At 34.3% G+C, this 27,438-nt stretch overlaps 3 protein-coding genes across 11 annotated transcripts in view; 1 reads left to right on the top strand and 2 right to left on the bottom strand.

Annotated features, from left to right (window-relative positions):
* Positions 1-3,685: 3,685 nt before the first annotated feature.
* Positions 3,686-6,574, top strand: LOC125060645 (aladin-like). The gene is made up of 6 exons (XM_047665633.1): positions 3,686-3,895; positions 3,983-4,578; positions 4,669-4,881; positions 5,079-5,230; positions 5,619-5,817; positions 5,904-6,574. The coding sequence occupies exons 1-6, from the start codon at positions 3,773-3,775 to the stop codon at positions 6,043-6,045; spliced, it is 1,425 nt and encodes a 474-aa protein (XP_047521589.1). The 5' UTR covers positions 3,686-3,772; the 3' UTR covers positions 6,046-6,574.
* An 18-nt stretch (positions 6,575-6,592) lies between these two features.
* LOC125060644 lies at positions 6,593-8,489 on the bottom strand. The gene is made up of 2 exons (XM_047665632.1): positions 8,383-8,489; positions 6,593-8,010 (listed from the first exon to the last, which is right to left on the bottom strand). Exons 1-2 carry the CDS (start codon positions 8,408-8,410, stop codon positions 6,593-6,595), a joined length of 1,446 nt encoding a protein of 481 aa, XP_047521588.1. The 5' UTR covers positions 8,411-8,489.
* Positions 8,490-8,536: 47 nt separating this feature from the next.
* Positions 8,537-27,438, bottom strand: part of LOC125060642 (espin) — a 102,318-nt gene continuing 83,416 nt past the window's right edge. For 8 of the 9 annotated variants that reach the window (XM_047665625.1, XM_047665629.1, XM_047665626.1 and 5 more), the window contains 3 exons: positions 12,363-12,571; positions 10,040-10,209; positions 8,537-9,287 (listed from right to left, as the gene is read on the bottom strand). In XM_047665625.1, coding sequence (XP_047521581.1) covers positions 9,184-9,287; positions 10,040-10,209; positions 12,363-12,571 — 483 coding nt within the window. In that variant the 3' untranslated portion in view covers positions 8,537-9,183. The remainder of the gene's footprint in view (positions 9,288-10,039; positions 10,210-12,362; positions 12,572-27,438) is intronic. The other variant, XM_047665623.1, reaches the window with a different exon arrangement.

Here is a 27,438-nt window from a genome sequence, read left to right as displayed (position 1 = left end):
CGAAAGTTCGAGTTCGAAAAATCAGTTACAGAATCGCAAGGCTGCTTCCAGTCTCTAATAAATGGAAGACACTCTGTCCTTGTGTACTTTTTTTTTTTGTACTATTTTTTTTTTTTACTTTTTAGCACTTAAGATTAACGTGCACTAGCACTAATTCACTAGTTCTTTTGGCCACACATAAACAGTAAATAAATAAATGTAATTAGCGTCCACTATAATAAATTCTCACTTTTAGTACCTGAAACCTCAATGATTCAGGAAAATCAATTACTACGTTGTCAGTTGAAGGCAACGATTTGCATAAATCACGGTGAGCCGCAGTAAATTCCCACAAAGCACCTTATAATGGCAAGAATAGCCCAAGCTTCATCCACTCTTCTTTTAATGGCTTTTATAGTACATATTTGAGAGGGTAAATTATGTTGCTTTTTTGGGTCAACAATTCTTTAGTCAGGATAGTAACGCTTAGTGCTATAAGATTTACGAAGATCACTTGAGGTGCTTTAGAGGGTGGAGCCTTCAGGTTAAGTATTATAAATTAAAATTCTTCCTCGTAGGACGACGATCATAAAATATTATTTAAAAGATTTTCCTTGTGAATATTATTTAAAAGATAATAAGTAAAATATTTCTGTGTGGTGTAATATTTAGTAAGTAAGGGGCTGTCCATTAATCACGTGATGTTTTTTTTAATTGTCTAACCCCTCCCGCCCCCATGGTGATACGTGGTGAGGTTTAAGGCTACCCCACCAAAAATCACGTGTATTTTTTATTACCTTCAAAGAATCAAAGAATAAGAAAGTTGATAAGACAACAAATACATTATATGTCAAAAAATAAAAAATAAAAAATTTACCTTCCCGGAACCCCTCCACTAACACTTGAACTTTATGATATGGTATTAAAGTTCAAATTGACTTTTAAGTATTATGACGAATATTATGTATGGGAATGGGAATATACAAAAAACCCAAGATGCACAGTCTCGAATAAAAGTAACGCTCGAAAGTGTCCCACTATTTCTGTCCCTTTCTATAATAGTATGTCTATAACAGTATATGTTACAAACATATATTATTGCAAAATCAACCTTACGCGAATTGCTTAAAGTTGTTATTACAACGCATTGTATACGTACTTAAAGCAATAAAATTTTACGACCGACCGTGGTCGGTAGGACAAGGTATTGAGTGGAGTCGAACATGACTTTTTTATTTACAACTATTTAACATAATTTTAAATTTATTCGACTTTTCGGGTGCTTTACAGCGTGCGTGGTCACGGTGACCGAAGACAAAAGGTGTTGGATGTTAAATAGTTGTAAATTTATAACAATACATAACTTTAATCCGGTTATAAAGTTCTTTCTTTATATTAAAAAAAATGTTAAATTGGCTACCTCCTGACCTACACTTTATATAGCGTAAATATATTTGTCAAAAACTACACACAAAAAAGTTCAAAAGTACATAAATTTATTTATAAAAAAAAACACAAATAAATAACATCGACTCCACTTATTAGACGCGAGACTATTTGAAATGAGCGCACAATTTAGAATGTTGCGCTCATTTTATGAAGACGTTTTTTTGACGTTGAGTGTGCATCTTGGGTTTTTTGTATATCAATGATGCGAATATAGAAAAGTGTTGTTTTTAGACTTTTTCACTCAATTTTTTTAATTTTTTTCTCCGTAAGAATCATAAAAAAGAATTGGCCAAATCGGTCAAGCCGTTTTCATGTTATGTCGTGACAACGGAAAACGGGTTTCATTTTTATATATATAGATTTTTAAGTACCGGTATAAAGTATAATCTAATCCTATTCTATAAAATTAAGGGCCATGATAAAAACGTCTAGGCAGAAAGATTGCAGGTTGTTTTTGACTTGCATACGAATAATATTAAGGTGGGAACTGACCAAAGTTACGAGGTGTAATGTAGCGTTCGCATCGAGCGTGTTACGCATCGAGCATGTTACGCTGTGTTCTAAAATCGGCGTAACATGCACGTCAAAACTCTGTGCTCCACTTTCGCCGCCAGTGTTCACGAGATGTGATAGTGATAATGTAATCTTTCATTCTATTTAATTATTGTTTCATCGAAATTAAGAAGAAGAAAAAATGTTACTGGACATAAAACTTATTTAAAAACACAGGCGTATGAGGTGGTTTGTTATTGATTGCAATATTAAAAACCAAATGATTACTGGACAGTATAAAAACTTTGTACGCAGGTCTCGATTTTGAAGAACTGTTATGACTGAAGAATTTAATTGGACCAAAAGTACTTAAAAAAGACACAATTTATAGAAAATCATAATCATGATCACTCGCGACGTGCGACGCGTAATTACTGAACCGCGTAACAGTCAAAGGATTCGCCAAAAAACCGACAGCCGGGTGGAGCACTCGCTGGTTTCCCCGTAACACGACGTACTGACTGCATGAATGCTCGCTGTGTAACATTACATTACATGTTACATTACACCTCGTAACATTGGTCAGTTCCCACCTTTAAAGGAATGGTGTAATCATGCGAAAAACATACATTGTATTAGTACATGAACTTATTTAATGTATATTGCCACAGATTAGCAAGACTTTCTTCAATACTAACAACTGGATAAGCATCTTGCAAGTCCGTTGTTGGCACTGCACTTTGTTGACGATCAACCTCGGTTTCATCAAGCCACTCGGCGTCATCACGCGCACTACGCAGAGAATCTGATCTACTGATCGATCGTTTTTCTAAGCCGCTTTTCGGTTTAAAAATCACGCGTTTGACGAAAAAAATAAGTACACGTGATATCTTACTATACCCCCCCTCCACCTTGTGATATTTCGTGATGTTTGCCAAATTTTTGGTTTTTTTTCAAATCTAACAATAAAATTACTTATGACGGCTCGGCAGGTGGACTCAGTGATGGCTGCCATTTCGTGACGGATATTTTCTTTCAATTGCGCCAGAGAAGTCGGCTTATTGGCGTAGACTTTAGATTTAAGATAACCCCATAGTAAAAAATCCATAGGGGTTAAATCAGGACTGCGTGGAGGCCAATTTATGTCACCTCTCCTGGAGATCAATTTGCCTGAGAAAATTTCACGAACTCATGGCAGAGACGTATTGGACGTGTGTGACGTTGCTCCGTCCTGCTGGTACCATGTTCTTTGGTTACAGCCAGGAAAAATTTTAAGTTGAGAAGAAGAAGAAGAGTCTCTAACATTTTCACATAACGCTCTGAATTGAAATGAAAAGTTTCTTTTGAGACACCTGTTATCTATACCTATTGTATAAATATGCATAAAGTAACAATTAGTTTCGCTATGAGGCCTTACCTCGTCTATTGTACCAAATTGTTATTAACTTCGTGTACTGTGTACGATATTTATAAGGGTTCGATTATCGATAGATAATTCATAGTGTTGCAAGTATGTGGATAATGGCCTCAGATTGTCAAATAATTGTTGATTGTTGTTAACAAAATACGACTCAAAATATTCACGACGATCTTCAAAATATTGCTATATCATTAGAACAAGAACTAAAAGTATACAAATATAACATACTAATTCTTATTATAAGGCATATAATTATCTTTTAGCGGGAACGCACCTGTATATTTTCAGACAATATAACTTGACATAAACTTATTTGTCTATTGTCAATATTCCAACTCAATTTTGACTTTAGCTACAAAACAAGATTCAAATTTGAAACTTTTGTGCCGGTTAACAAATATAAACGTTGTTCAATGGTCTAATTTCTACAAAATGTCTATTTTCCAAGGATTTCCTGATTTGCCTGGCCCAAACGAAACTGCTTTTTGCAAAATAAATGAAGTGTATTGTTGTGGAAACGTCCGCCACGGAGATGTATCTGCATTTACAAATACGGTGAGGTTATATTTGTTAAGAGTTGTTGACAATATTGCTATGTTATTGTGGGAAAGTAATCGCTAAAATTCACCTAATTTATTCCAGACAAATCATCACCCAAAAATAAATGTAACAAGAGATCTACATCATCATAGATTGTCCGATGAAAATATATCTATGTATATAAACGTTGAAGACAAGTTTCTCAAGAAAATATCAAGTGTTTGGTACAATCAAGGTTTCTTAGAAGCTCTTAGTATAGCAGCAGATCCTAGCATAAATACTGAAAGCAAATTACTAGCTGTTGCAGCAACATATGCTTTAAAAGTTGCAAATGCATTTTCAACATTTAGATACTTCCTTCAACCTCATTTAAAAGATATAGGACCGAAAATTGTGTCTAAATACTCTAGGACTCGTAGCTGGGGTGCATCATCCGTGAAATGTATGGCATGGCATCCACACACAACTAAAATTGCTATAGCTACAGCTGATGATGGGGTGAGAATCTATAGTTCTGATGTTTCATTTGTATCAACACTAAAGTGCAAATCACAAGGACATGTCTCCTCCTTAAGCTGGAGACCTTACTCAGCTTCAGAGATAGCTGTAGGCTGTGAGCAAGGAGTGATAGTGTGGACTGTAGACCCTAATTCTATGTTTACAAAGCCTTCATCAAGTAATGCAGTAGTTTTAAAACGGTATGAGTATATTTCAAAGAAAAATATAATGTAAATAAGTATATTTTTAACTTAAAATGACTTGCCATAAATGATATATTTTTATTAAAGGTCTGGTCACAGTCCAGTTACTGATGTTAGCTGGTCACCAAATGGAGACCTTTTAATTAGCTGTTGTGGTGCCGACACTTCTATGCTGGTATGGGATGTTGCCATGGAAACTGCTGTGCCATTGAGGAGGGTTGCAGGGGGTGGAATAGTATTTGCAAGATGGTCACTTAGTGCTAATAAAATATTTGCTGCTACTTCATCTATTATTTTTAGGTATGATCTAGAATTTTTTTACATTAAAATAATTATTTTTTGAAAGTTAATTACATTATATGAAATTATATCTTATTTAAAAACAACTATCAAATTCAATGCGATAGAAGTATCTTATCATCCCATTTACATTTGAGGAAGTATTCTCTTTATGTAATAAGACTTAAACATCTAATTACTTAATCACGGGCTTTTAGAGTGTGGGATACAAAGTCATGGACGCCTGAGCGTTGGTGCGCGCGGGGTTGTCGCGTCGTCGCCGCCTGCTGGGGCCCTAATGATGTTGTGATGTTTGCAGCAAAAGGAGAACCAGTTGTGTATGCTTTAAGGAATATTGGATTATTAAATGGTAATTTTGGGTAACATATAAAAGATAGTATTTCATTGTAAAAAATATATGCACTTTTATAGACATTATATAAATACCATTATTGTGAAAGATCAGTAATATGTACAAATAATCTTTGTTGTTTATGACAAAAGTTTTGATAGTAGATATTAAAAAGTTAACTAAGTTGAAGTTCCATGTATAGACTAGTTTGTTTCTCTATTTAAACTTGTTTCTGAGAACGACAAATTTACAAATTTCATAAGCAATACAGTTTAATCTAGGTACTTCATAACTGACTTATTAAGTTTATAGGAAATTTATAAAAGCCACTTATCTAATAATTTTCTGATCTCTTTTAACCAATATTTATGTGAAACCATACATAAATGGATTGAAATAATTTTAGGAGCAAAAGACAGCAAAGCACAACCAGTCTTGGATGTTACAAAAGTGGAGCTAGCATCAGGATATACCGTTGGGGGTCCCATACTGGATATGTGCTGGGATCCATCGGGGAAATACCTTGCCCTACTGTTTGAAGAGTCCCACATAATAGCTGTGTTTTGTACTACACAGATGATGATGCAACTGAATGTGTCACCATGGTGAGTAGAATTTTTTCTAAAATAATTTTTTAGTCAATTACAAAAACAAACTTATAGATTATTTATCGTCATTATTTTCATTCCAGTTGCTATATCAGTGGAATCGATAATGAAGTTCCATCAACAATAGCTTTCCAGCAAAACTTCACTGAGGGCGCTTGTCTTACTATTGCATGGTCAAGTGGTAGAGTCCAACATTTTCCAATAGTTTACACAGATTCGTATTAAGCATATTTGGAACTTATGAAATGTTTTTAAAATTTTATATTTAATCTTGTATGTCATTTCAGTAAAACGTTTATATGTATATTTTTTAAATTATTAATCAAGCTCCTTACAAATCTTACCTCTGATAAACTTAAATTAGGGAATATGCAAATTTGTATATATATATTCAATTGGTTGTTTACATCGTAATAATATAGAAAAAAATATATTTTTTTAAATGATTCACTTCTACTAACGAAGTCTGAATATCAACGCCGATAAATTCAATATAGGTTTAAAACAAATTAATACAAATTTTAATATTATGCATATTCCCTGTTATTTTGTTTTGTCACTTGTTTTCAAACACACTGTTATTAAATAACACGATTGTTCAAGGTTTTTCTGTAAATTGAATGAAATTTACATTCAATTAATTTATTAGTTTGCCCAAAAATAGTTGATAAATGTACACTCATTTTATAAGTGTTGTGATGCTGATTAAAGTGATTTTGTATGTATTATAAGACAATAAAAGTGATTTCATCTATTATAAATTTTATTTATATCAAAACAGAAATTTGAATAGTGTAGTCCGCGTAACATTCATAGTAGCAAAGGTATAATTTTTACTTCTGAAACTGTTTTTATCACTTTTAATATCGAATAGACGTCTATAATTTGTCAAATTGAATAATTCTTTGATTTCTGACTCAATTTCGATGTTGCTATTATTAACGTCACCATTTCTTCTGCCTTTATATTTACCATTGCAAAATCTGAATACAAAACAAATTCTTCCAAGTACTTCTCTTTGTAGATTTTCTAAATCTACTTTTAAGCTCATGTTCAGATCATCCTTTATTCCTGACGATAACTTGGCTTTAGTATATTTTAATTCGTTGGCTAAATAGTTGTTAGCATTATTTTTTATCTCTGAAATTGTTGCTCGTACATAATTTGATAGGGATTTAATATTGCCCTCTTTAGATTGTTTACTATCCAATTTAATCGCTTTAGTGTTTTTGATAAATATATCCACTATTGCTTTTTCCATTTTAATACTTGTAGTGTTAATGGATGAAACAATTGTTGGTTTTTCTGCGAAGTTATCGGTATCTCTGATGTACATTTCTGCATAATTTCTTATAACACTCACCGTTGTGTCATTAATAAAGTTATAGAAATCTAACATGAAATTCTTAAGTTCCTTTGAACATATCACAAATCGTTTGCAGTCATTATTATGATTATCAGAATCCGAGTCGCATTCAAAATCTCCATGCTTTCTATATATAGGTTTATCTATATATTCACATTTAATTTTATGCCTGTTAGAGAGAACTCCCATATCTTTGATGATGAAGGAAAAAAACGTGTACAATCCGTCGAAAAATGACGTTAGTTCTCGTATCTGCTCTTTGTCGTTCACTTTTATTTTCTGGAGGTAGTTATTTTTTAAACGTTTCCATTCTTCATTCCATAGATCATTCAATATTTTTGGGGTACGAATTCGGGTACCTTTATTTTTCGAGTTACACTGACTTCCAACTAATTTAGCTATTAGATTATCTAATGTTTTTATGACTAAATCGTAAGCTTTATCTGAAATCAATTCTTTTTTTAATGCTTTGTCTATTTTCTTTCTCAGTCGGATATATTTCGCGTTATGTTTAGATTGATTTTTCTTTTCTCTCAAACCATGTTTGTCTTTGCTTATTGACTCTACAATTTTCGTTTGATCTTGAAAAATTGTATCCGTTGCATTTACTATATATTCATCTTGTAAATACGATTTAAGTTCGTCTATTTTGTTATTTATTGCCTTTTCTACTGCTGTTTCTTCAACAGCATTGTTTATATCAATATGCGTGGAATTTGCTGCAATAAGCTTCAAGTGATTATGAATAACTGATAGTAAAGAATTGGGAATTGCGTCTTCTAATATACTGTTAACTATGTTTGTAGCTACTGCAGTTATGACGGCTGCAATATAAAAAAATATTGTTATCCGATCTGACATGTGATGATTTTGTTTCACGCATTTAATTACTCTTGCCAACGACTATAACAAAATGCAAATCGTGGTAAAAGTAATCACTATATTGTAGCTTGACAAAAAAAACTATACCAAGAGTATGGCAAAGTTGTTTTCTTATGTTTAATTCAAGATTGGCGCATCTGCCGCGTGTAGTTTTAAGTTTAAATTAGAACGCAGCCGTTTCACTCACACGTTCGTCTTTAAGATTGCTTTATAATATAAAAATGACGAAACATTGGACCCTTTGCTTCAAGTTTTCTTTAACAAGTACAATCGTACACTAACGCATAGAATATAAATGATTATGGTAGATTTACCTCTCAGGAAGTGGTTTGAAAAATGCATTATTTCGTATTCCTAAAGCAATAATTTCATTTTTATCACCCAGTTTACTGCGACTTTATTCCTCGAGTGCAATTTGAATATTTTATTGTACTGCATTTGAAAGTTTATTACGAAAGAAAAACAATGTAAGCAACAGATTTTATTAAAAACAAAATAAAAAAGGCAACAGAAAAGATATTTGCAAAATACAATTATTTTTTCTGTTTGCAAAGCCTGTTAAAGCTTACGTACTAATATTGCAACAATGGTATCACTTGCTTGTTAGAACTTATTAATTATTCGTAATACACAAGTATAAAAATATCATACATTTTTTTGCTATCTCTAATTGGAGATTAGAGGCGGTCTCGTACAGAGAGTAACTTCGTGAAATTCCTTCAAGCCTTTTAAATTAAAAAAAAGGTTGGTTAAGTTATTCTGTAGACATCTCAAGTTAATTAGAAAATAATTATGAAGATTTATTTCATTTCGGTGCCTGTGGCAAATAAAATCGTTGACAATCGGAAATACTTTAAGTGCCCGAAACCAGCTTTGGAGATTTTTGACATTTCTATGCCTTAGATTAGCTAAGGTATAAAAATAGGAAAAAGTAATACAAAAAGATAATATTCGTATAGTTTACGAAAACACTTTTAACACACTTAATAAATAATAATAATCTACGAGTAAAATCTTCGTTCTGCCTTAAAACTAAATTATTCAACGCAGTATTACTTGTATACAATTTCTTTTATAAATTAATCGTCAAGTTTATTATTTCATAAATTTCTCAACTATTCGAGTAAATTAAGTTTGCTGTTCGTTTTGCGGAGCTGCGCTCTCCAGGGGATAATTTTTGCTGACTCTTCTTCGCGTTCTGGTTTACCGTTTGTGTGGCCTGCAAATTAATACTTTTATTACAGAAAATGTTTATCGAATAGCGACAACGTTTGTTTTGGTGAACAACTAAGAAATGACTATCAAACTATGAAATCGCCTTCCTAGAAGTAATAGAACACTGCCGTGTAATGCTTTCAAGGGGAGGAGATTACATTTTTAAAGGCAAAGTGGCTTTAATGGGAGAGTATTTAGACCATGCAGTGTTTCCCAACGTAGGGCCTATGCCCCACAGGGAGGCAATTTGATGGCTAATCGAAAGTTCACTAAAATTATTTGTACATGAACTTTTGTTTTTAATTATGGTTTAAAAAATCAAAATCATTTATTCATATAGGTAACACATTGACTATACACTTATGACTTGTCAGTAAAGAAATACATTATATTAATACTTCTAATTTTACAGTTCTCAAATCAAAAGCGTAGAACGGAAGAGAAGAACTTAATCAAAAATTAGCTTTTTGTTTCGTTAAAAATTTCCTAGTAGATACTAAGGTGAGGCAGAAAAATCAGTTGAAATCAGTCAACCTATTTGTGCCCAAACGTTTGACAACAATAATTATAAATGATTGCTGATTGTGTTGTTTTTTTTATAATTAATCATTCTGAATGTGAAATATAATGATGAAATAATTTCTAGATTACGTGGAAGACTTGCTAGTCAGACCCCAGTCAATTAAATAAAACCATAATTAATAATATACCTAAACCTACTTTGTAGCTTATGTAGAATTAAAAAAAATTTATTACCATTGCAATGTTCTGTTGAGAGTTTCATTTCAGATGGCGCGCGGGTGGGCTGCGCAGGCGCATCATAACAAAGCGTGATGTTGTCTATGGATACGGCGCGACCTCCGGCTGGGTAAGGACGCCACTCTCCGTTACCGTTGTCTTCCACTTTTGGAGTGTATAAGGATTGTCTGGAAACATAATAATAAATATATATTTTAATGACAGTAATAGGTAGTAACATAACCAGATATTGATTAGGGCTATCGTAAAATCGTACGTATTAAAAAAAATAGTTTTCTTACTAACGTGGAAATTCTGAAGATATTTACTTAAGATCAAAGATTCCGAGATAAGATTTAACTAGACTTTTTCATGAAAATAATTACTGTATCATTAACAGGAATATCCACCTTCATTTTTTGCATTCGCAGACACGGCATCATCTTTGCTAGAAAATCTATATTTTCTAACCTTTAAATCGACATGTTTTACTATATGAGATACTCGTAATTATGACTTTAAAACGTTACACTTAGTTAAAATGTATATATACTATAAAATCGCAGTTAAAAACAAAATTGGGCTTAAAAAAAAACGATTGTTATTATAATAAAAAAACTTCCTCTAGAGATTTTTCTACACCGTACGAGAAAAAAAATTAACAGCACAGAGAAAAACATACAAATAGTTTTATTTGCCTTTTTACACGTTCACATAGTTTTATAGCTATACATAATGAAGTACACAGCCATTGGCTATTCTAGGGTACAAACGAATAGGATTAAAGAGTTGCAGAGAGTTTCTTGCCAGTTCTTGCCCGCTCTACGCCCTTGACTTGCGAACTGGTAGTAAATATAAATTTGGAATCGATTTAACATATTTTCTGTTGAGGTTCATAAGTGTACTAGGTTACCTATATGAATAAAGTTATTTTGAGTTTGAGTTTTATTAGACTTTAGAATCGCACGGTAAACTACAGTGAATAAGGAATATTAGAGTTAATTTTTACACTAAACCAGTTAGAAAACGGTTAAACAATTCCGTCATAGTTAGTTAAACACAATAAATCATTTAACTGACTTTCGTATGAGTTCTAGACTTAGCCATAGATTATTTTGTGCACTAAATAAGACATGGTGCGTGTCTAACACATCTCAAACGTTACCCTAATTAGCTGTGATTAATTTGGCTCGGTTTAATTTTTATTGTAGAGAAAGGCATGTACAAGCATATTAAGTTTACATTGCATAAAGTAGTAGAGCATTGTGTAAAGTAGGTACAATTTGTATAACCGTGTTCGTTTTTATATTTTATAGATAAAGATACTTTAGGAGAAGCCTACGCTACACGCGTCAGTAGTCTTCTTTGACGTAACAAGATAAAAATCTTATAATTTTTTTTATCTTTCGCCTTATTTTCCGTTTGTAGAAAAAACGACACTAACAATAGAAAAACGTATTTAATACATTGAAAGTTTTATTATAATGCATTTCTAGTTAAATAAAGTTTATTTAAAAAAATATTTTTACATAATTAAAGAAATGGACTTTTTTTTATTTTAAAATTTTGACTATGCTTTTGTGACGGTGTCCCCGCGCAACGTAAAAATACTCTCACGTAGCCTTTTATACAGATGACAGATGATTTAAATCAGTAACCGAATGAACTGATCCAAAAGGAACAAGGGCAGACCAATAGAGCGATGAGCCGACGGGATCGTAAGTGTAGCTGGAAAAGTTGGATGATGGCAAAAAATAAAATAGGGTGGAAAAAGTTGTAGGCGGCCTTCTTAATGTAGTAAACATTTTTTTATATATATTTTTGTTAAATGTATGTCAATAGGATGTGGATGAATAAAGGCTTATTATTATTAAGATTTGTATAAACAAATGGGTAATTCAATAAAAAAATAATATATAAGAAATACGCTACCTACCAATTTTACTCAAGACCAATTATCCAACAAACATCGTTAATTTATCGGTAGATTTTATTATTAAAATTGAATTAAAATAACAATAATTTAACTTACAAAATCTGTACAAATGGCAAATATTTTGTCAATAAATCGCCATCCAATATATACTTCCCCCTCGGGTATATATCAGTTGCAAAATGAGTTTCCCACCATCAGCAAAATTACTCAAAAACTAAATTATTAGTGGGTTTTTATTTGATCCAAATCATAACGAAGCTTTGTCTATTAAACTAAATTTTATTTTTTCATTTGAATCGTAGGGTTATCGTATATAATTTAAAGTTAAGTATTCATATATAGGATATTCATATGCTTGTTAGTCATTGATACTAATTATGAGCATTGGGCAGAACTGTAACTAACCTCAATCTACACTCGGCCTCTTCTCTCCGTGCCAGCAGCTGTCTTTTCCAAGCAGGCACGGCCGCAGCCCTCCTTCTCTCCGCTTCTCCCGCCAACTCTCTCTCCAGATCTCTCCTTGCCTTCTCCGCAGCTCTTCTAGCCAGCATCTGCCGCTTCCAAATCGGGATAACGTTGCCAGCAGCATCACGCTCAGGGATCTGTGAATTACCCTTCCATCGACCAACCATCGTATTGAGTGCCCACATGGACGAATTAAACGGAAATATGACTTGGGTTCATCTTATAAAACCTAAGCTAATACTAATGCAAGTTTTAATGAAATATATTTTTCCTGCAATTTTGTGATAGGTACCAAACGATACATAAATATGGGTGCTTTCATTTCATTCACAAAAACTGACTTTATAATCGCAATATAAGTTTGACTTATTATTAAAAATATCTGCTCTAGATTAATAAATCCAGTATATTTTTTAACAAGAAGTTCATTGTTAAATATATCACACAACCAACACACTCTGTACAAAGAAATGCTTGATAATTTTAAGAAAACAAGCACCTCGCACGTTCTGTAGAATTTTAATTAAATTCCTTGTGTTAAAATGCTTTTGTCTTTCAGTAGGGAAGTATATCTATCTATATTTTTTAAATCGACGAGTGCAACGAATGAATTTACATAGTTTAAATACATTTTGAAGGAAAAGTCGAAATTAAAATGCGTATGAAAGTGAAAATAAGAATATCAAAATAGCTATAATTTAAAAGTTGCGGTAGAAATAATTTCCTCTGCCGAGAAACTGGCTAATAGGTGAAAATATATAATGAGAAATGTAAATAAGGCATGGAAAACATGCTTGTTTTAAATTTCTATACACAGACTACTGACTATAGGTAGACAAGATATTTTACAAATATAATTTTACAGTACTTTAAAAATAAAATACAATTGCTATAGATACACAATGAAAATTAATACCGGCTGGCAAGAAAGGTTAAAATTGTTGAGATGTTTTTTGTGTATAGTCTAAATGAAAATCGTAATCCACAATTAACCGCGGATAAAATCAGATTTCTATATATGTTTTTTGACATTTTAATAAGCAAGTAGGTGATCAGACTTTTGTCCCTGATACCTACACGCCCTCGATTGGATCTAAGACATAGAAAGAAAAATCCATTGGTATCCTATTACGAACAGGCGACCTTAAGGTTGAGTGGCACGTTCAAGGACATCATCACTTCGCATAAGAGTACTTAGTTTTCATCACCGCCAATATTTAGTGTTGTAGCTAACTACAATACAATTGATGTAGACATTTTCCACCTTACCAAAGCTTCTTAAAATATTTCCTTATACCCTGTGAGGCTTGCGTGAAGCTTGCGGAAAAAGTTTGACTTTATTTAGCAGTAGTAACAATTTAGTTTTTTCTTAAAGTAATTGTCGTTTGTTTAATGTTTTATTTCAGTTTTCTTTTATATCTATTCAAGTACTCAATTGATTTATGATTTCTGTATATATTTTGTTTGCAAATGTAATCTGATCTGGATTTGTTAACCTAAAATGTGATCTTAATAAATAAATAATTCATCTTCAATTAAGAAGAGTTTGATACCAAACTTTGAATTTGATAACGCAAAATCTATTTGAGCCTTTTTTACTATTCATTATAAAATAGCCACAAATATGGTTTCAATACGGAAGTATCGTCAGCTTGTACAGTTAGATAAACAGTTGATTACATCACGCGATCGTCTTTCGTTTAACCGTGACCACAACGGTAAAAAGGGTGGTGGTTATAAGTATGAGTTTCATAATAGTTTTCAACAAAAATCAGAAGGAGACACCTCAAAGAGTATATAAAGAGTGTATAACTGTTAAGTCTAAAATATTTAGGTCGCTGCAATGCTAAATTACCCATATTTTTTATGTTGACAATACTGTTCCTCAAACTTAAAGGATCCTCGAAAAGTCTAACGACTGACGGGCCGGCTCGAAAGCCCCTGTGACATTTTTTTTTTCATTTGTTTTATTGAGTCTTCTGATTAAGGACTTGACAGTTCAGCTTGGGCAGTTTTTTCCGAGACAAGCGCAATTTGAATTGGACATATGAGTCAAGTCTCGTTTCTGAATTTCACCCTTTAATCTTTACCAATTAACTATTGACTCTAGTTTTACACTCGTAGATGAGCTAATCAACTGTAAAATTTGTAACTGAGTCATCACTAAAGGCCCACCATTCGTGTAAAGGCTGCAAAAACAGACAAAAAACATTGCTGACGTAAAACATAAACGCGATTTGAGACGAATTTCACTATGCACTAAGAGGATATTTTCTTTTCTTACCTAAGATTCAGAGATTCATGTGTGTCTTTTAATGTATATTATTACCAATTAGGGTTATAATAGTTGCATCTTTACTAATATAACACACATGACAAATATGACAGAATTTTAAATCAATCAAATCTTAAATATCGAATCAACAGAGTTGGCTTCAGCGTGCGACTCTCATCCTAAGGTCGTAGGTTCGATCCCCAACCGTGCACCAATGGACTGTCTATATGCGCATTTAATATTCGAACGGTGAAAAAAAACATTGTAAGGAGGCTTGCCTTAGACCCAAAAAGTCGATGGCTTGTGTCAAGCACAGCAGGCTGATCATCTACGTGCCTATTATATTTACAAATGATCATAAAACAGAAATAGAAATCTGAGGCCCAGACCTAAAGAGGTTGCAGCGCCACTGATTTATGAGAAATATAAAACGAAACGGAAACTTAATATTCCCTCTAAAGTAACAGCGACCATTTTCCTTGTAGTAAACCCTTGTTTACTAAACAGTAAAAACTTTTTACTAAAACTCCTTAGCGTAAAAACAAAATAAAAAACATGGCTATTAAAGAAGTAACGGAGAGTATTGCCATATCTTGTCGTCCAAACTACGCCCTTGATAATAAGTGATAATAAGTATTTTAACTTAGTGAGTGAAAGCTTATTATTTTATGGGTAAATAAGATAACTTTTATCGATACCGAAGATAATATATATAAAGAAATAACTGACTAATAAGTAAGCTATACTTCAGTAATATAATAATATTACTTCATTTCCGAATGACTAGTTCCATACATAACATTGAAATTGTTACAAGTTTATCAAGTTTAGCATAGACCTCTCCCATCTCTTTCCAATGAATTATATAATTGGCAACTCTAGTCCAGTATGACCTCAAGGTCAAGGCTGATTGGTCTTGCTTCCATCTCTTGGATACCGATTTCCCTACCAAGTTTGCCATACCCATACTTCAATAATAAGGAGAGAAAAAGGATATAAATGGGAGGTCGTCCTGCTAAAAGCAGTTTCTTCTAGTGCATATATAACACAAACACTTAGTATGAAATTATAATACAACAATCACTTTACTCAAAATTATATAATTCGAAATTGTTTTCGAAAGTACCGCGCAACGTACAACTTTACGTATTCAGCAATATATTAAATTTTATGTCCAAAACGGTTTCTTGTTATTGACTATAATAATAAAGTGTTATTTACTATGTCTAAACATTATAAAGAGGAAACATTTGTGTGTGAAACATATAAACCCAGAAATACGTAAATTTATGAAAATATGTATTTTTAAATTTGCCTATCCCCGGTTCGCTACCTTAAAAAAATATACGTAAAACTTCCACAGGAATCATACTAGATGTTGGTGAAAATCGTAATAAATCCCGTGCAGTAGTTTTTGAGTTATTTTTATGAAATACTAAATTTAGACATATGCTGTCTTTTGTTGGCATTATCAAGCTATGTGAGCAGTGTTCAGCTTGCGACTCTCATCCATGAGGTCGTAGGTACACCAATGGACTTTCTTTCTATGAGCGCAATTAACATTCGCTCGAACGGTGAAGGAAAACATCGTAAGGAAATTGCCATAGACCCAAAAAGTCGACGCCTTGTGTCGGCACAGAAGGCTGATCATCTACTTGCCTTAGATTGACAAATGATCATGATACAGATACAGAAATATGAGGCCCAGATCTAAAAAGGTTGTAGCGCCATTTTTTTATTATTATCAAGCTCTACAATCTATTATTAGTATGTTTCTTAATATATTGCTTTTGGTAAAAAGACGATATCGGCTGTAGATCTAGGGTTCACCTACACCCTCACAAATTTTACCTCTGTATAATATAAGTATAGATTTAAAATAATAAATATTCAGCCTAACGAAGATCCTAGCGGTTTTTGACAATTTGGTTAATAGACAAGGAAACACCTATCTATGTTTAAGATGTCGATTTTTGGGTATCCAATCTTACTTCAGTCAAATTTACTGTCAGTGTACGATATATTATACACATTAAATATGGTAGAAATCCTATCCTTAAATCAACGGGTATCAGACACAGAAGATATGATATCTATGATACAAATAATATAAAATTCCTTAAGACAAATTTGCGCGCCATTGTGTGTGGCAGAATATGCGAACTTACGATTGTGCCTTTCACATATTTCTGTACCATATTCTTGCAATAAATAAATTATTATTATTAACTTCGATAACAGATGCAGAAGTCCGAGACCATAGAAAAGTTCTCATCAAAATGTACAAGATGTCATAAATTCTTTTCCGTACACCAGTTTTCTTATTAAACTTTTAATCTCATTCTGTATTGTACAAGTTTATCCCCCGGTCAATTACAAAGACAATGTTAGTTCAACAAAATCTCGGAGTTTAGACGAAACTTATCTGGAAGGTCATTTAATTTTATCGCTCCTTCGAGAGATCTTGGAATATCAAACTTTTATACAGCGACTGTATGACAATTCTTTATAATGAGACAAAAATATGATACATATTATCGTTTTATCATCAAATTTTTCATGTTTTCTTTATCTTTATATATGTCACCGTAAAATTGTAATCACCGTTAGATTGTAATCTATCTCGCGAGATTATAAACTGTCGAAAGATTGTGAACCTCAACGAACTGCTTACAATTTAACGTATTATTATTCGGTGGTTATATGAAATTGTTGGAAAGTAAAATTAATCTGTAATTGACCAAAGAAGTTTGAATGATAACTAAGTTAGCGTAGTACAATCTACCGAATAATAATACGTTAAATTGTAAGCAGTAAGCTGAGGTTCACAATCTTTCGACAGTTTATAAACTCGCGAGATAGATTACAATCTAACGGTGTTTACAATTTTACGTTAACATATATATATAATTCTACTGTACGTGTGTACTGAACTCCTCCGGCTGGAGCGAATTGAATAATTTTTTTTGTATGCGTTTGGGTGACGGCTTTGATGGTTTAGATTCAGAAATCAGCCCGGTAGATATCTAGGTTATATATCTATGCAGCAAATAATCAGCTAGTATATATATAAATCTTCCGTGCATGTATTCGTTATTAAACTCCTAAAGCGCTGGACAGATTTTGACTACATTTTTGTGTGTTCAAGTTGAGTGGGAATGATTTTCATTTTTTTTTTGTATATATAACTCGACATATAACGCTACTATGTTATATAATAAACATTTTAACATGTGTACAATTAAAGAGGGCTAAAATATATTAACTTTACAAAACGAATTGCCATAAATAAATATATTTTTTTAAATAAATTAAATGTGAACGCGATGGAAAATCAGTGTGGACGCCCTCTGCCCCATCTAGGGATTATAAGGACTTTGATGATCATTACCATAATTATTAAAGTGTTCCTATTTTAATTGTAAATAATATTCCAGATTTCTGACAAGGATGTAACTACAACCGTATCAATCATTCATATTAGTTCAGTATGGCGTGATATGCAAATGCAAAAATATTAATTAATATATATTTTGCATGCATTTTCAACATCAGTTACAGTTATTAATAAAAACGATAACAACTCAGTCTTATCGATTTAACATGTTATTGTCTCTTTTGATCACAGCGTAACCACAATTTGACAGACAGAGACGAGAGAGCATTTTAGTTGGTGCAATTAGACGCATATAATAGATGATTTCGGTTAAATAAATAAGTCTTGCTTTCAAATAGATTCGAGAGAGTCCGTGACTCAACAAACTTATTGTTTATACAATTTTCTGGTCGTTTCTAAGATCTTTGAATCGTGAAGAGTAACCGTGATTATTAATGACAATAGGTATTATTTAAACTATAAGACAGCCTTTTTAATAGGCAGTCACAAATTCCGTGTATTTATTGGTACTTTAACAAATTCATTGCTCAGCAGTGTTTGAACGTGCGACGTGTACGGGAATTGCACACTAAAACGATGACAGTAATGTCTACTATGCTTGGAATACAATAAGCTAATTATGTATTTTGTACATAATAATGAAATTAAAAATATATCGTTAAGTTCGAAAAATTCATTTAAACTGCACGCAAGTAATTTCGCTCATTTTTCTAAAGATTTTCACTAATTGGATGATATATTTAAAAAAACCAGTGGCGCTAAAACCTTTTAGGTCTCGTGATAATTTTTTCTAATAGACAAGTAGGTTATCAGCCTTCTGTGCCTGACACACGCCGTCGACTTTCAGATCTAAGGCATATCACCGTATGAGCGAAGACCTTAGAGAGACGCATAAGCCAACACTTTTTTTTTTAAAGATAATTCACACCAATTGACCTAGTCCCATGCTAAGCTGGTGAAGCTTGTGTTATGGATACTAGGCAACGGATATACATACATATTTAAACACCTAAGACCTAAGCACAACACCAAATGCTCATCACATCGATGTTCGTCTCAGCCGGGGATCGAACCCGGGACCCATGGATTCGCAGTCAGGGGTACTAACCACTAGATTAATGAGTCGTCTAACACTACACTTAGACGATATGTAACAATATTTTATTTATATTTCGAGTTCTTCAGGGAAACTTTTGTACTAATTTTATAAAGGGCTTTGATCTTAGAACCACCGGTAGGAATTTAACAAATATTTAATAATCCTCGAGAAAGGCAAATCTATTAGAACAACGTGGATGAAACCGTGACTAGTAGACGAGTAATAAAATAAAATTACTGTATAAGAATGAAACAAGAACAGTATGTGTGTTTCTATCAATAAATTAACGGTCCAATTATAATTGATGATTTGGAAGAACTTAAACTTGAAAGGAATTAATTATTACTAGAATTATTGACACTAACTAAACTTTTGTTGCTTAATTTAATGTGTTTCTATACTAATATTATACAGCGAAAGGATTTGTATGTTTGTAGAGATTAAACTCTAAGGCTAATGGAGCAGCATGGTCTAAAATAAGGGAGGTCTATGTCAGAAGACAATTGACTATTTAAAGGTATATTTGTTATTTTGTTTGTATCTGTAGCATCTATCGCCTACCTGCTATTACGAACATTAATAAATCAGTCTGTCTTCCGAGCCCGCCTTTTATTGACGTATCATTTGGCGACGAGGTTTAACGATTAAAAAAGTATAAAATGTCGATTGGGAAAATTGAATCATTTAATTTGGGTTCCAAGCAATGGCCAGCGTATATTCGGCGTGTAAAACAATTTATAAAATTAAATAACATTAGCGAAGAATTAAAAGTTAGTATGTTGGTGACCGTGGTCGGAGAAGAAACATATATGCTCATGTGTGATCTTTGTGCACCAGGATTTCCTGAGGATTCGACATTTGATGAGTTAGTCAAATTAGTAACAGAACATTTAGAACCTCAGAGGTCCGAAATCGCGGAACGGCACGTGTTTCGTTTGCGACGGCAAAAAAATGGGGAGTCTTTAACCGACTACTTGCAGGCCCTTAAACACTTGGCCTCTTCATGTAATTTCGGCAAGTGTTCATCTTGCTCAACGTTGGAAGAAAATCTTCGGGATCAATTTGTATCGGGTCTGGCGAATGATGCTATGCGATCTCGAATTTTTGCCGAGAAAAAGATACAGTATAAAGAGGCTGTGGAACTGGCACTGGCATTGGAGGCGGCTGAACGGCACGCAGAGGTCAGTGGATCCACACGGGCATCGGTGAATGAGGCATCAGGAACAACAGGCGGTCAGGTGAGCGAGGGCTTGCATTACGCGCGTGGCGGTGGCCGTGTGGGCAGCCAACAGCCGCGCACGACCTACATACCGAGCGCCAAGGGCGCTGGTGTTGCTGTGCGTTCAGCAGGTGGAAGCGCGGGGACTTCAGGTTCTGGTGTTTCATGCTGGCGCTGTGGCAAGGCGCACATAGCGGATAAGTGTCGTTTTAAGCAATACAATTGTGATGAGTGTGGCCGACGGGGTCATTTAAAAGTGATGTGCAAACAAGTGCGTGGTAGTGATAGTCGACAGAACTTTGTGTCGGACGAATCTGATGTTGAGTTATTTAATTTGAAGTTGAGCAGTCAGGGTAACGAACCTTATTTTATAAAGGTTTTTATAGACAGTAATTTAATTCGATGCGAAGTAGACACGGGAAGTCGTATATCAGCAATAAGTGAAGAAATGTATAATAGATTTTTTTGTCATAAAGTAATTATAAGGGATGGCATAATCTTACGTTCTTATTCAGGTACTCAGATCGAGTCTTTGGGTTACATTGAGGTAAATGTACGTTTGGGCGACGTGGAAGTTAAATCATTACGTTTATATATTATAAAAGAAGGTGCTAGACCTTTAATAGGACGAGAATGGTTACGTGCGTTGAATATTAAAGAAATTTATCTTAATGAAATAGCGGAAGATTCTTTTGTGAATAGATTAAGCAAGGAATTTCCAGAAGTTTTTTGTAATAAGTTGGGCACATGTAAGAAAACTATTCAATTACAACTTTGCGATAACGAACCGGTTTATGTGCGAGCGAGACCGGTGCCACTAGCACTTCGCGCTCGAGTTGAGAACGAGCTAGCGCGTCTTGAGGCAGACGGATCCATTTATCGGGTGGAGTACTCTGATTTTGGGACCCCAATCGTACCAGTAGTTAAAAAAAATGGGGAGATACGTATTTGTGGGGACTATAAAATTACTGTGAATCCCAAATTAAAAAGAGATTTTTATCCATTACCACGAATTGATGAATTATTTGCTAATTTAAGAGGGGGGGAGCAGTTTACGAAAATAGATTTAACGCACGCGTACGAGCAGTGTCTTTTATCTGAGGAATCACAGCCGGTCACGGCCATTACTACCCATATGGGTACTTTTGCTTATCGTCGTACTCCTTATGGTTTATCATGTATACCGGAAAAATTTCAAAAATTAATGGAAGAAACGTTGCGTGGAGTGAGCGGCTGTGTCGTTTTTTTAGACGATATTTGTGTGACAGGCTCGAATAGAACTGAACACATAACTAATCTTAAGGCTGTACTCGAACGTTTGCGTAGTATGGGGCTAACTGTCAAATTATCTAAATGTAAATTTTTGCAAGATAGTGTTAAGTATCTTGGTTTTATTATAAATAAAGAGGGTTTGCAACCAGATCCTGATAAGTTACAAGCTATTAATAATGCACCCACGCCAAGTAATGTAACTCAATTAAAAAGTTTTTTAGGCATGTTAAATTATTATGGAAAATTTATTGTTAATTTAAGTACTCTTTTGCAACCGTTACATAATTTATTAAAAAAAAATTCTTCTTGGGACTGGAATTCGAAATGTGAGGAGGCGTTTGTAAAGGCAAAGCGATCACTCTTGAGTAAACGGGTTTTAGCGCACTATGAGGAAGGTCGAGAGTTAGTTTTGTCAGTGGATAGCAGCGCTTATGGGCTGGGTGCTGTGTTAGCGCACCGCTATCCGGGCGGGGTCGAGCGGCCCGTAAGCTGTGTTTCTCGCACGCTTAATGCGGCGGAACGCAGTTACAGTCAATTAGACAAGGAAGCGCTCGCTATTGTCTTTGGTGTTTTTAAACATCATCAATATTTGTTTGGAAGACGTTTTACATTGCGTACGGATCATCAACCGTTGACATATATTTTTGGCAGTAAGGGAGGTATTCCTCTGACTGCAGCAAGTCGGTTACAGAGATGGGCAGCACGTTTGGCTGCATATGATTTTACGATAGAATTTGTACGATCGGTGGATAACGGTCCAGCCGATGCTTTGTCGCGTTTGCCGCTTCCTCAAGAGGGTCGATTTGCAGATTCAGTAGATTATCTTAATTTGGTTGCGGACTCTTCACCTATTTCTTATAAAGATATTGCCAGGGAAACTGAACGAGATAATTTTTTGTGTAAAATCAAACGGTATATTTTTTTTGGTTGGCCAAGCGATCCGAGTTGTGAAGGTGAAGAACCATATTTTGCTAGAAAACATGATTTTGCTGTTGAACAAGGTTGTATAATTTATAAATATAGAATTGTGGTTCCAACGAATTTACAAAAAAATATTTTGGATGAAATTCATGAGGGTCATTTGGGAATAAATAAAATGAAAAGTTTAGCTAGGAGCTATGTGTATTGGGCGACTTTAGATCGCGATATTGAGACTCTTTGTAGGAACTGTGGGGCGTGTCGGTCCGTGTTGGATGCGCCACCTCGAGCCCAAATTCACCCATGGGAGTTTCCTTTACATCCGTGGCATCGTTTGCATGCTGACTTTGCGGAATATGGGGGTAGGCGGTATCTTATTGTTGTTGATGCAAACACGAAATGGATAGAAGTATTTTCAATGACTAATACCAGCGCGTCTTTTACAATTAGGGTTTTTAGAAATATTTTTGCAAGATTTGGTTTACCATCACAGCTCGTGACTGATAATGGTCCACCATTTTGTTCTTTTGAATTTGAGTCTTATTGTGTAAGTAATTGCATTAAACATACTACTTCGGCTCCTTATCGACCTCAGGGTAATGGAGCAGCGGAAAATGTAGTCAAAACCGTTAAAAAAACAATTAAAAGGGCAGTTTTTGAAGGCGAAAATATTGACGCAGCTCTCGATAAATTTCTTTTTAAATATCGCAACTGTGAGCATGCCACAACTGGCATTTCACCGGCCGTGGCGTTGCTAGGGCGTCGTTTACGTAGCCGTTTAGACGCAATACGACCGGACGTGGCCGCCATTGTTCGGGAAAAGCAAGAGCGGCAACTCGCGAAAATACCGCGTGCTCAGCGAGAGTTTGAAATTGGAGAAACAGTACTTGCAAGAGATTATAGGCAAGGAGGGGAGAAATGGGCTTCAGGAAAGGTGTGTAAAAGGACGGGCCCGGTTTCTTATAAAGTTGATTTGGGCAACGGTATTGAGTGGCGTAGACATGCAGACCAAATTATTTCAAATAAAAACAGATTTTCAATGTCACGCACGAATACCGCGGTTGTCTCAGAGCAGGAGGGTAATGATGGGCTAGGGTCTGAGATGGTGGAGGTTACAACTGAAGAGAGTGATCCTAATAAAACTATCAACAAATCTGATGATCAAGCGTCTCAGGTGGAGCCTCAGTCAACACAGACCCTGTCCGAGTCACCGAGTTGCTCTCAGGAACTATCGGCTCGAGCATTGCGTGCTTTAAAGCGAGCTAAAAATAATAGTTGATAAGTTAAGTAAGTTTGTCATGATTAAAGATTTTATTTTGGTTTAGTTTATTAAGTACTAGGTTATGTAAATTTTGTAATATTTCTTGTATTCCTATTGTAGTGGTTTAAAATGTATTTCGTGGTTTGTAGGGGAAAGATGTAGCATCTATCGCCTACCTGCTATTACGAACATTAATAAATCAGTCTGTCTTCCGAGCCCGCCTTTTATTGACGTATCAGTATCGTGGTTAGAGAAAAAAAGGCTTCATATCTAATATATAAAATTCTCGTGTCGCGGTGTTTGTAGTTAAATGTTACGATGTTATGTTATCTAGAGTATTATTCTCATGTAAGTGACATTTTTTGTCTTTTTTGAGAAATAAAGTCTTTAAACCTAAACTCCTCCGACACGGCTTGACCGATTCTCATGAAATTTTGTGTGCATATTGGGTATGTCTGAGAATCGGACAACATCTATTTTTCATCCCCCTAAATTATATATTTTTTTTAATTATTAGATTTTTTTTATGATACAGCATACAAAAATACTTACAACCCCTAATTTTTACCCCTCTACGATCAGCCCCTATTTTTTATTATAAATAATATACATGGCAAAACGTCGTTTACCGGATCAGTAACAAACAAAATTCAAATTACCTCAAACATTCATTACCAAAATTAATTTTTTTTACGACGATTTGTTTAAAAGCGTTTTATCATTCAATTAAGTAATAGATGCGCACATGATTAATCATCATACTATAAATATGCGAAAATGCCATTTTTTCGCTTTATTAATTCACTACAATTCGCAATTAGGTTACAACAAAAATAACTTTCGTAAGTCGCCTTGATCGCGTTGTAGACATTTTTCGATTACAAATCACTTTACACTTCACTAAACTAAGTTACATGAGCCTATTTGATGTTGAGAAATGCCTTTATGTTTCTTGAATATTTAACTGGCTTTTCTATTTGGGTATGTCGTTCTATAAACGCTAAAAAAAAATATTGGTTGTTTGTAAAGTAGGTTTACGATCGAGATGTTTACGTGATAACGTCTTATTGGTGATATAAGTTTTTGGGAAGTAAGGAATTAATGAAGATAACAATTTTTTCAAATTTTAAATTACATCTATCGTTTTATTCACAGTTTTGATGATAAATTTCGGGTGTAAAATGACAAGTTTACTTATTCGACTATGATATACATTTTTCTTCATACATTCACGGAATGACACGGCAGCGCTCGAGATGAGACGGGAGATCGGTCCGTCTCTCTCTCGTTATACCTGCGATCGCGCTCGTGAGGTTTTGGTGTGACACAAGTTTCTGAACATGTCACCCGACTAAAACGATTTTAAAGACGTTATCACGTCTTGCAAAAATAATACTTTGGAATTTATAACATATTCGGTTTTTAATATGTCGTGTGCTCTGTTATTGTGACATTAATAATCTGTGATCGATATTTAGTGCTGGGGGTTAAGACGAAATCACTTTTCGACATGCGTTACCCATTTACACCAAACTAATTTGTATGAAAATGGTCACGTGACAAAGCGAGACCTAATGTCATTCCCATACAAATTTGTTTAGTGTTAGTGGGTCACGTCTTTCTAAAGCCGGGTCCACATTTGTAGCATGTTGATGTATCACGATCAGTCGTATCGTATCTCGTATCTGTATCATAAATATGGACGCTCATTTTGTCCATGTCGTATATTTAAGGCGTATCTTGTAAAAAACGCGTCCATACTTATCAAATGCTGTATCATATCAGTGTATCGGCTTTAACTTTACAAATATAGACGCTTCACTTTTCTTCCGATGTATCCTGATGCGCGTGTCTTTCAGTGCACCTTTCCCTTCTCGTACGGTTCAGTCATGACTTCGTTCCCAAACGGTTTAGCCGTCAGCAATTGCTCACAGTTTGGCGGTGACTAGCGCCTGTTATATTATCATTAATAGTATTTAAAAAAAAGTTAAATCCAGACGTAGACGGCGCTGGAAATGTTTAGAAACCGAAACAAATATGGTGGAATACCATTGATAAGAGATTTCAAATTTCAGCATACCAGCGGAAAATACAAAAATTTCACTCGCATGTCACCCATTGATGTTGTGTATTCCCTTTGATGATCGCGAAAAAACCGACACAGGATGGTTCGGGGTGTATCAAGTATCGTATCGCGATACAGTATCGTGATACAGTGTCAAAATACGTCCATACCACCGATCGTGATACGCGTATCGGATACGAGGTGTATCAAGATACGCGCTTAGTGCGGATCGGGCCGTATCCGATACGGCATGTATCATAAACGGGTATCATTTTGCGTCCAAACTAACGATCATGATACGCGCCGAAGCCACGCAACGGAGATACGATACACCGAAATGCTACAAATGTGGACCCGGCTTTAAGTGATTTTGTCTCAAGCATTCCGGAGGACAAAATTTCGATCACAGATTACACTGGCATTTGCGTTCCTGTTATCTGTGGTATACTTGTACATTGCACATAAATAATGGCGTGCATTTGACATCTCGAACATAACTCTACAACTTCTTGACGTTTTTATAGAAAAAAAGCCCGCCATTACATAAAGCGAAGTGTTGTTTAAAAGAACAAATCTTTATCACATTATTACTGGCACATTTCCCTATTATTTCAGATACCCCGCTAACATGCTTTGCGTGTTCCATTAGCGTAGTGGGTGGTCTTATAAATACTTAAGGAAAAACAAAAGAATCGCATATTCCATCAACCTAAAACAATTTGGTCAAAAAAGCCAGTCATCTTTCACGGGCATTAAACAGTGGGGGGGTATGTGTGCCACTGGGTCGACCGTGCGGATGCAACTGCAATTTCTCAGAAAATCTTTGATATTTCTAAGACGGATAATTAGAACCTTCTTTATATTTGATTGATAGTAAAAAGTTATAAAATATACTAGCTGACCGGGCAAACGTCGTTTTACCATGTATATCATTTATAATAAAAAAATAGGGGTTGATCGTAGAGGGGTGAAAGTTAGGGGTTGTATGTATTTTTTAATGCTGTACCATAAAAAAATAAAAACAGAAAAAAATATCCAAAAATTCAAAAAAAAATTATTTAGGGGTGGACTACCCTTAACATTTAGGGGGATGAAAAATAGATGTTGTCCGATTCTCAGACATACCCAATATGCACACAAAATTTCATGAGAATTGGTCGAGCCGTTTCGGAGGAGTTTAACCACAAACACCGCGACACGAGAATTTTATATATTAGATTTTTACTACAACGTGACAGGTTTTTTTCCCAAATAATTTTAATTATAATTGAGTGTGAATTATAAATAATATAAAAGCAGTAATATATATTGTAATATTGAAGCCAAACACTATAATGTAGTCATAATTACAGACGATATTACATCCAATTAGCGAGTACAGAGCACGTTTAATAAAGATTTTAACGTGAAATATATATCCGTTATAGTTGTCTATACATTCACTATTAACAACAAGACACGCAACAAGAAAGATAATTGAGCGTAACTCTTAATTCAGCCTAATCGGACG

This window comes from Pieris napi, chromosome 22 (assembly GCF_905475465.1).
Source record: "Pieris napi chromosome 22, ilPieNapi1.2, whole genome shotgun sequence".
Classification (NCBI taxonomy): Eukaryota; Metazoa; Arthropoda; class Insecta; order Lepidoptera; family Pieridae; genus Pieris; species Pieris napi.
This window is presented reverse-complemented; position numbering and strand designations above follow the sequence as displayed.

Coding starts and splice junctions, on each gene's coding strand:
- LOC125060645 (XM_047665633.1), top strand. CDS start 3,773: ATGTCTATTTTCCAAGGATTTCCTGATTTGCCTGGCCCAAACGAAACT. Junction 3,896..3,982: donor TATCTGCATTTACAAATACG/GTGAGGTTATAT, acceptor AATTTATTCCAG/ACAAATCATCACCCAAAAAT. Junction 5,231..5,618: donor GAATATTGGATTATTAAATG/GTAATTTTGGGT, acceptor AAATAATTTTAG/GAGCAAAAGACAGCAAAGCA.
- LOC125060644 (XM_047665632.1), bottom strand. CDS start 8,410: ATGCATTTTTCAAACCACTTCCTGAGAG. Junction 8,011..8,382: donor TTCAAACCACTTCCTGAGAG/GTAAATCTACCA, acceptor TTTATATTGCAG/CCGTCATAACTGCAGTAGCT.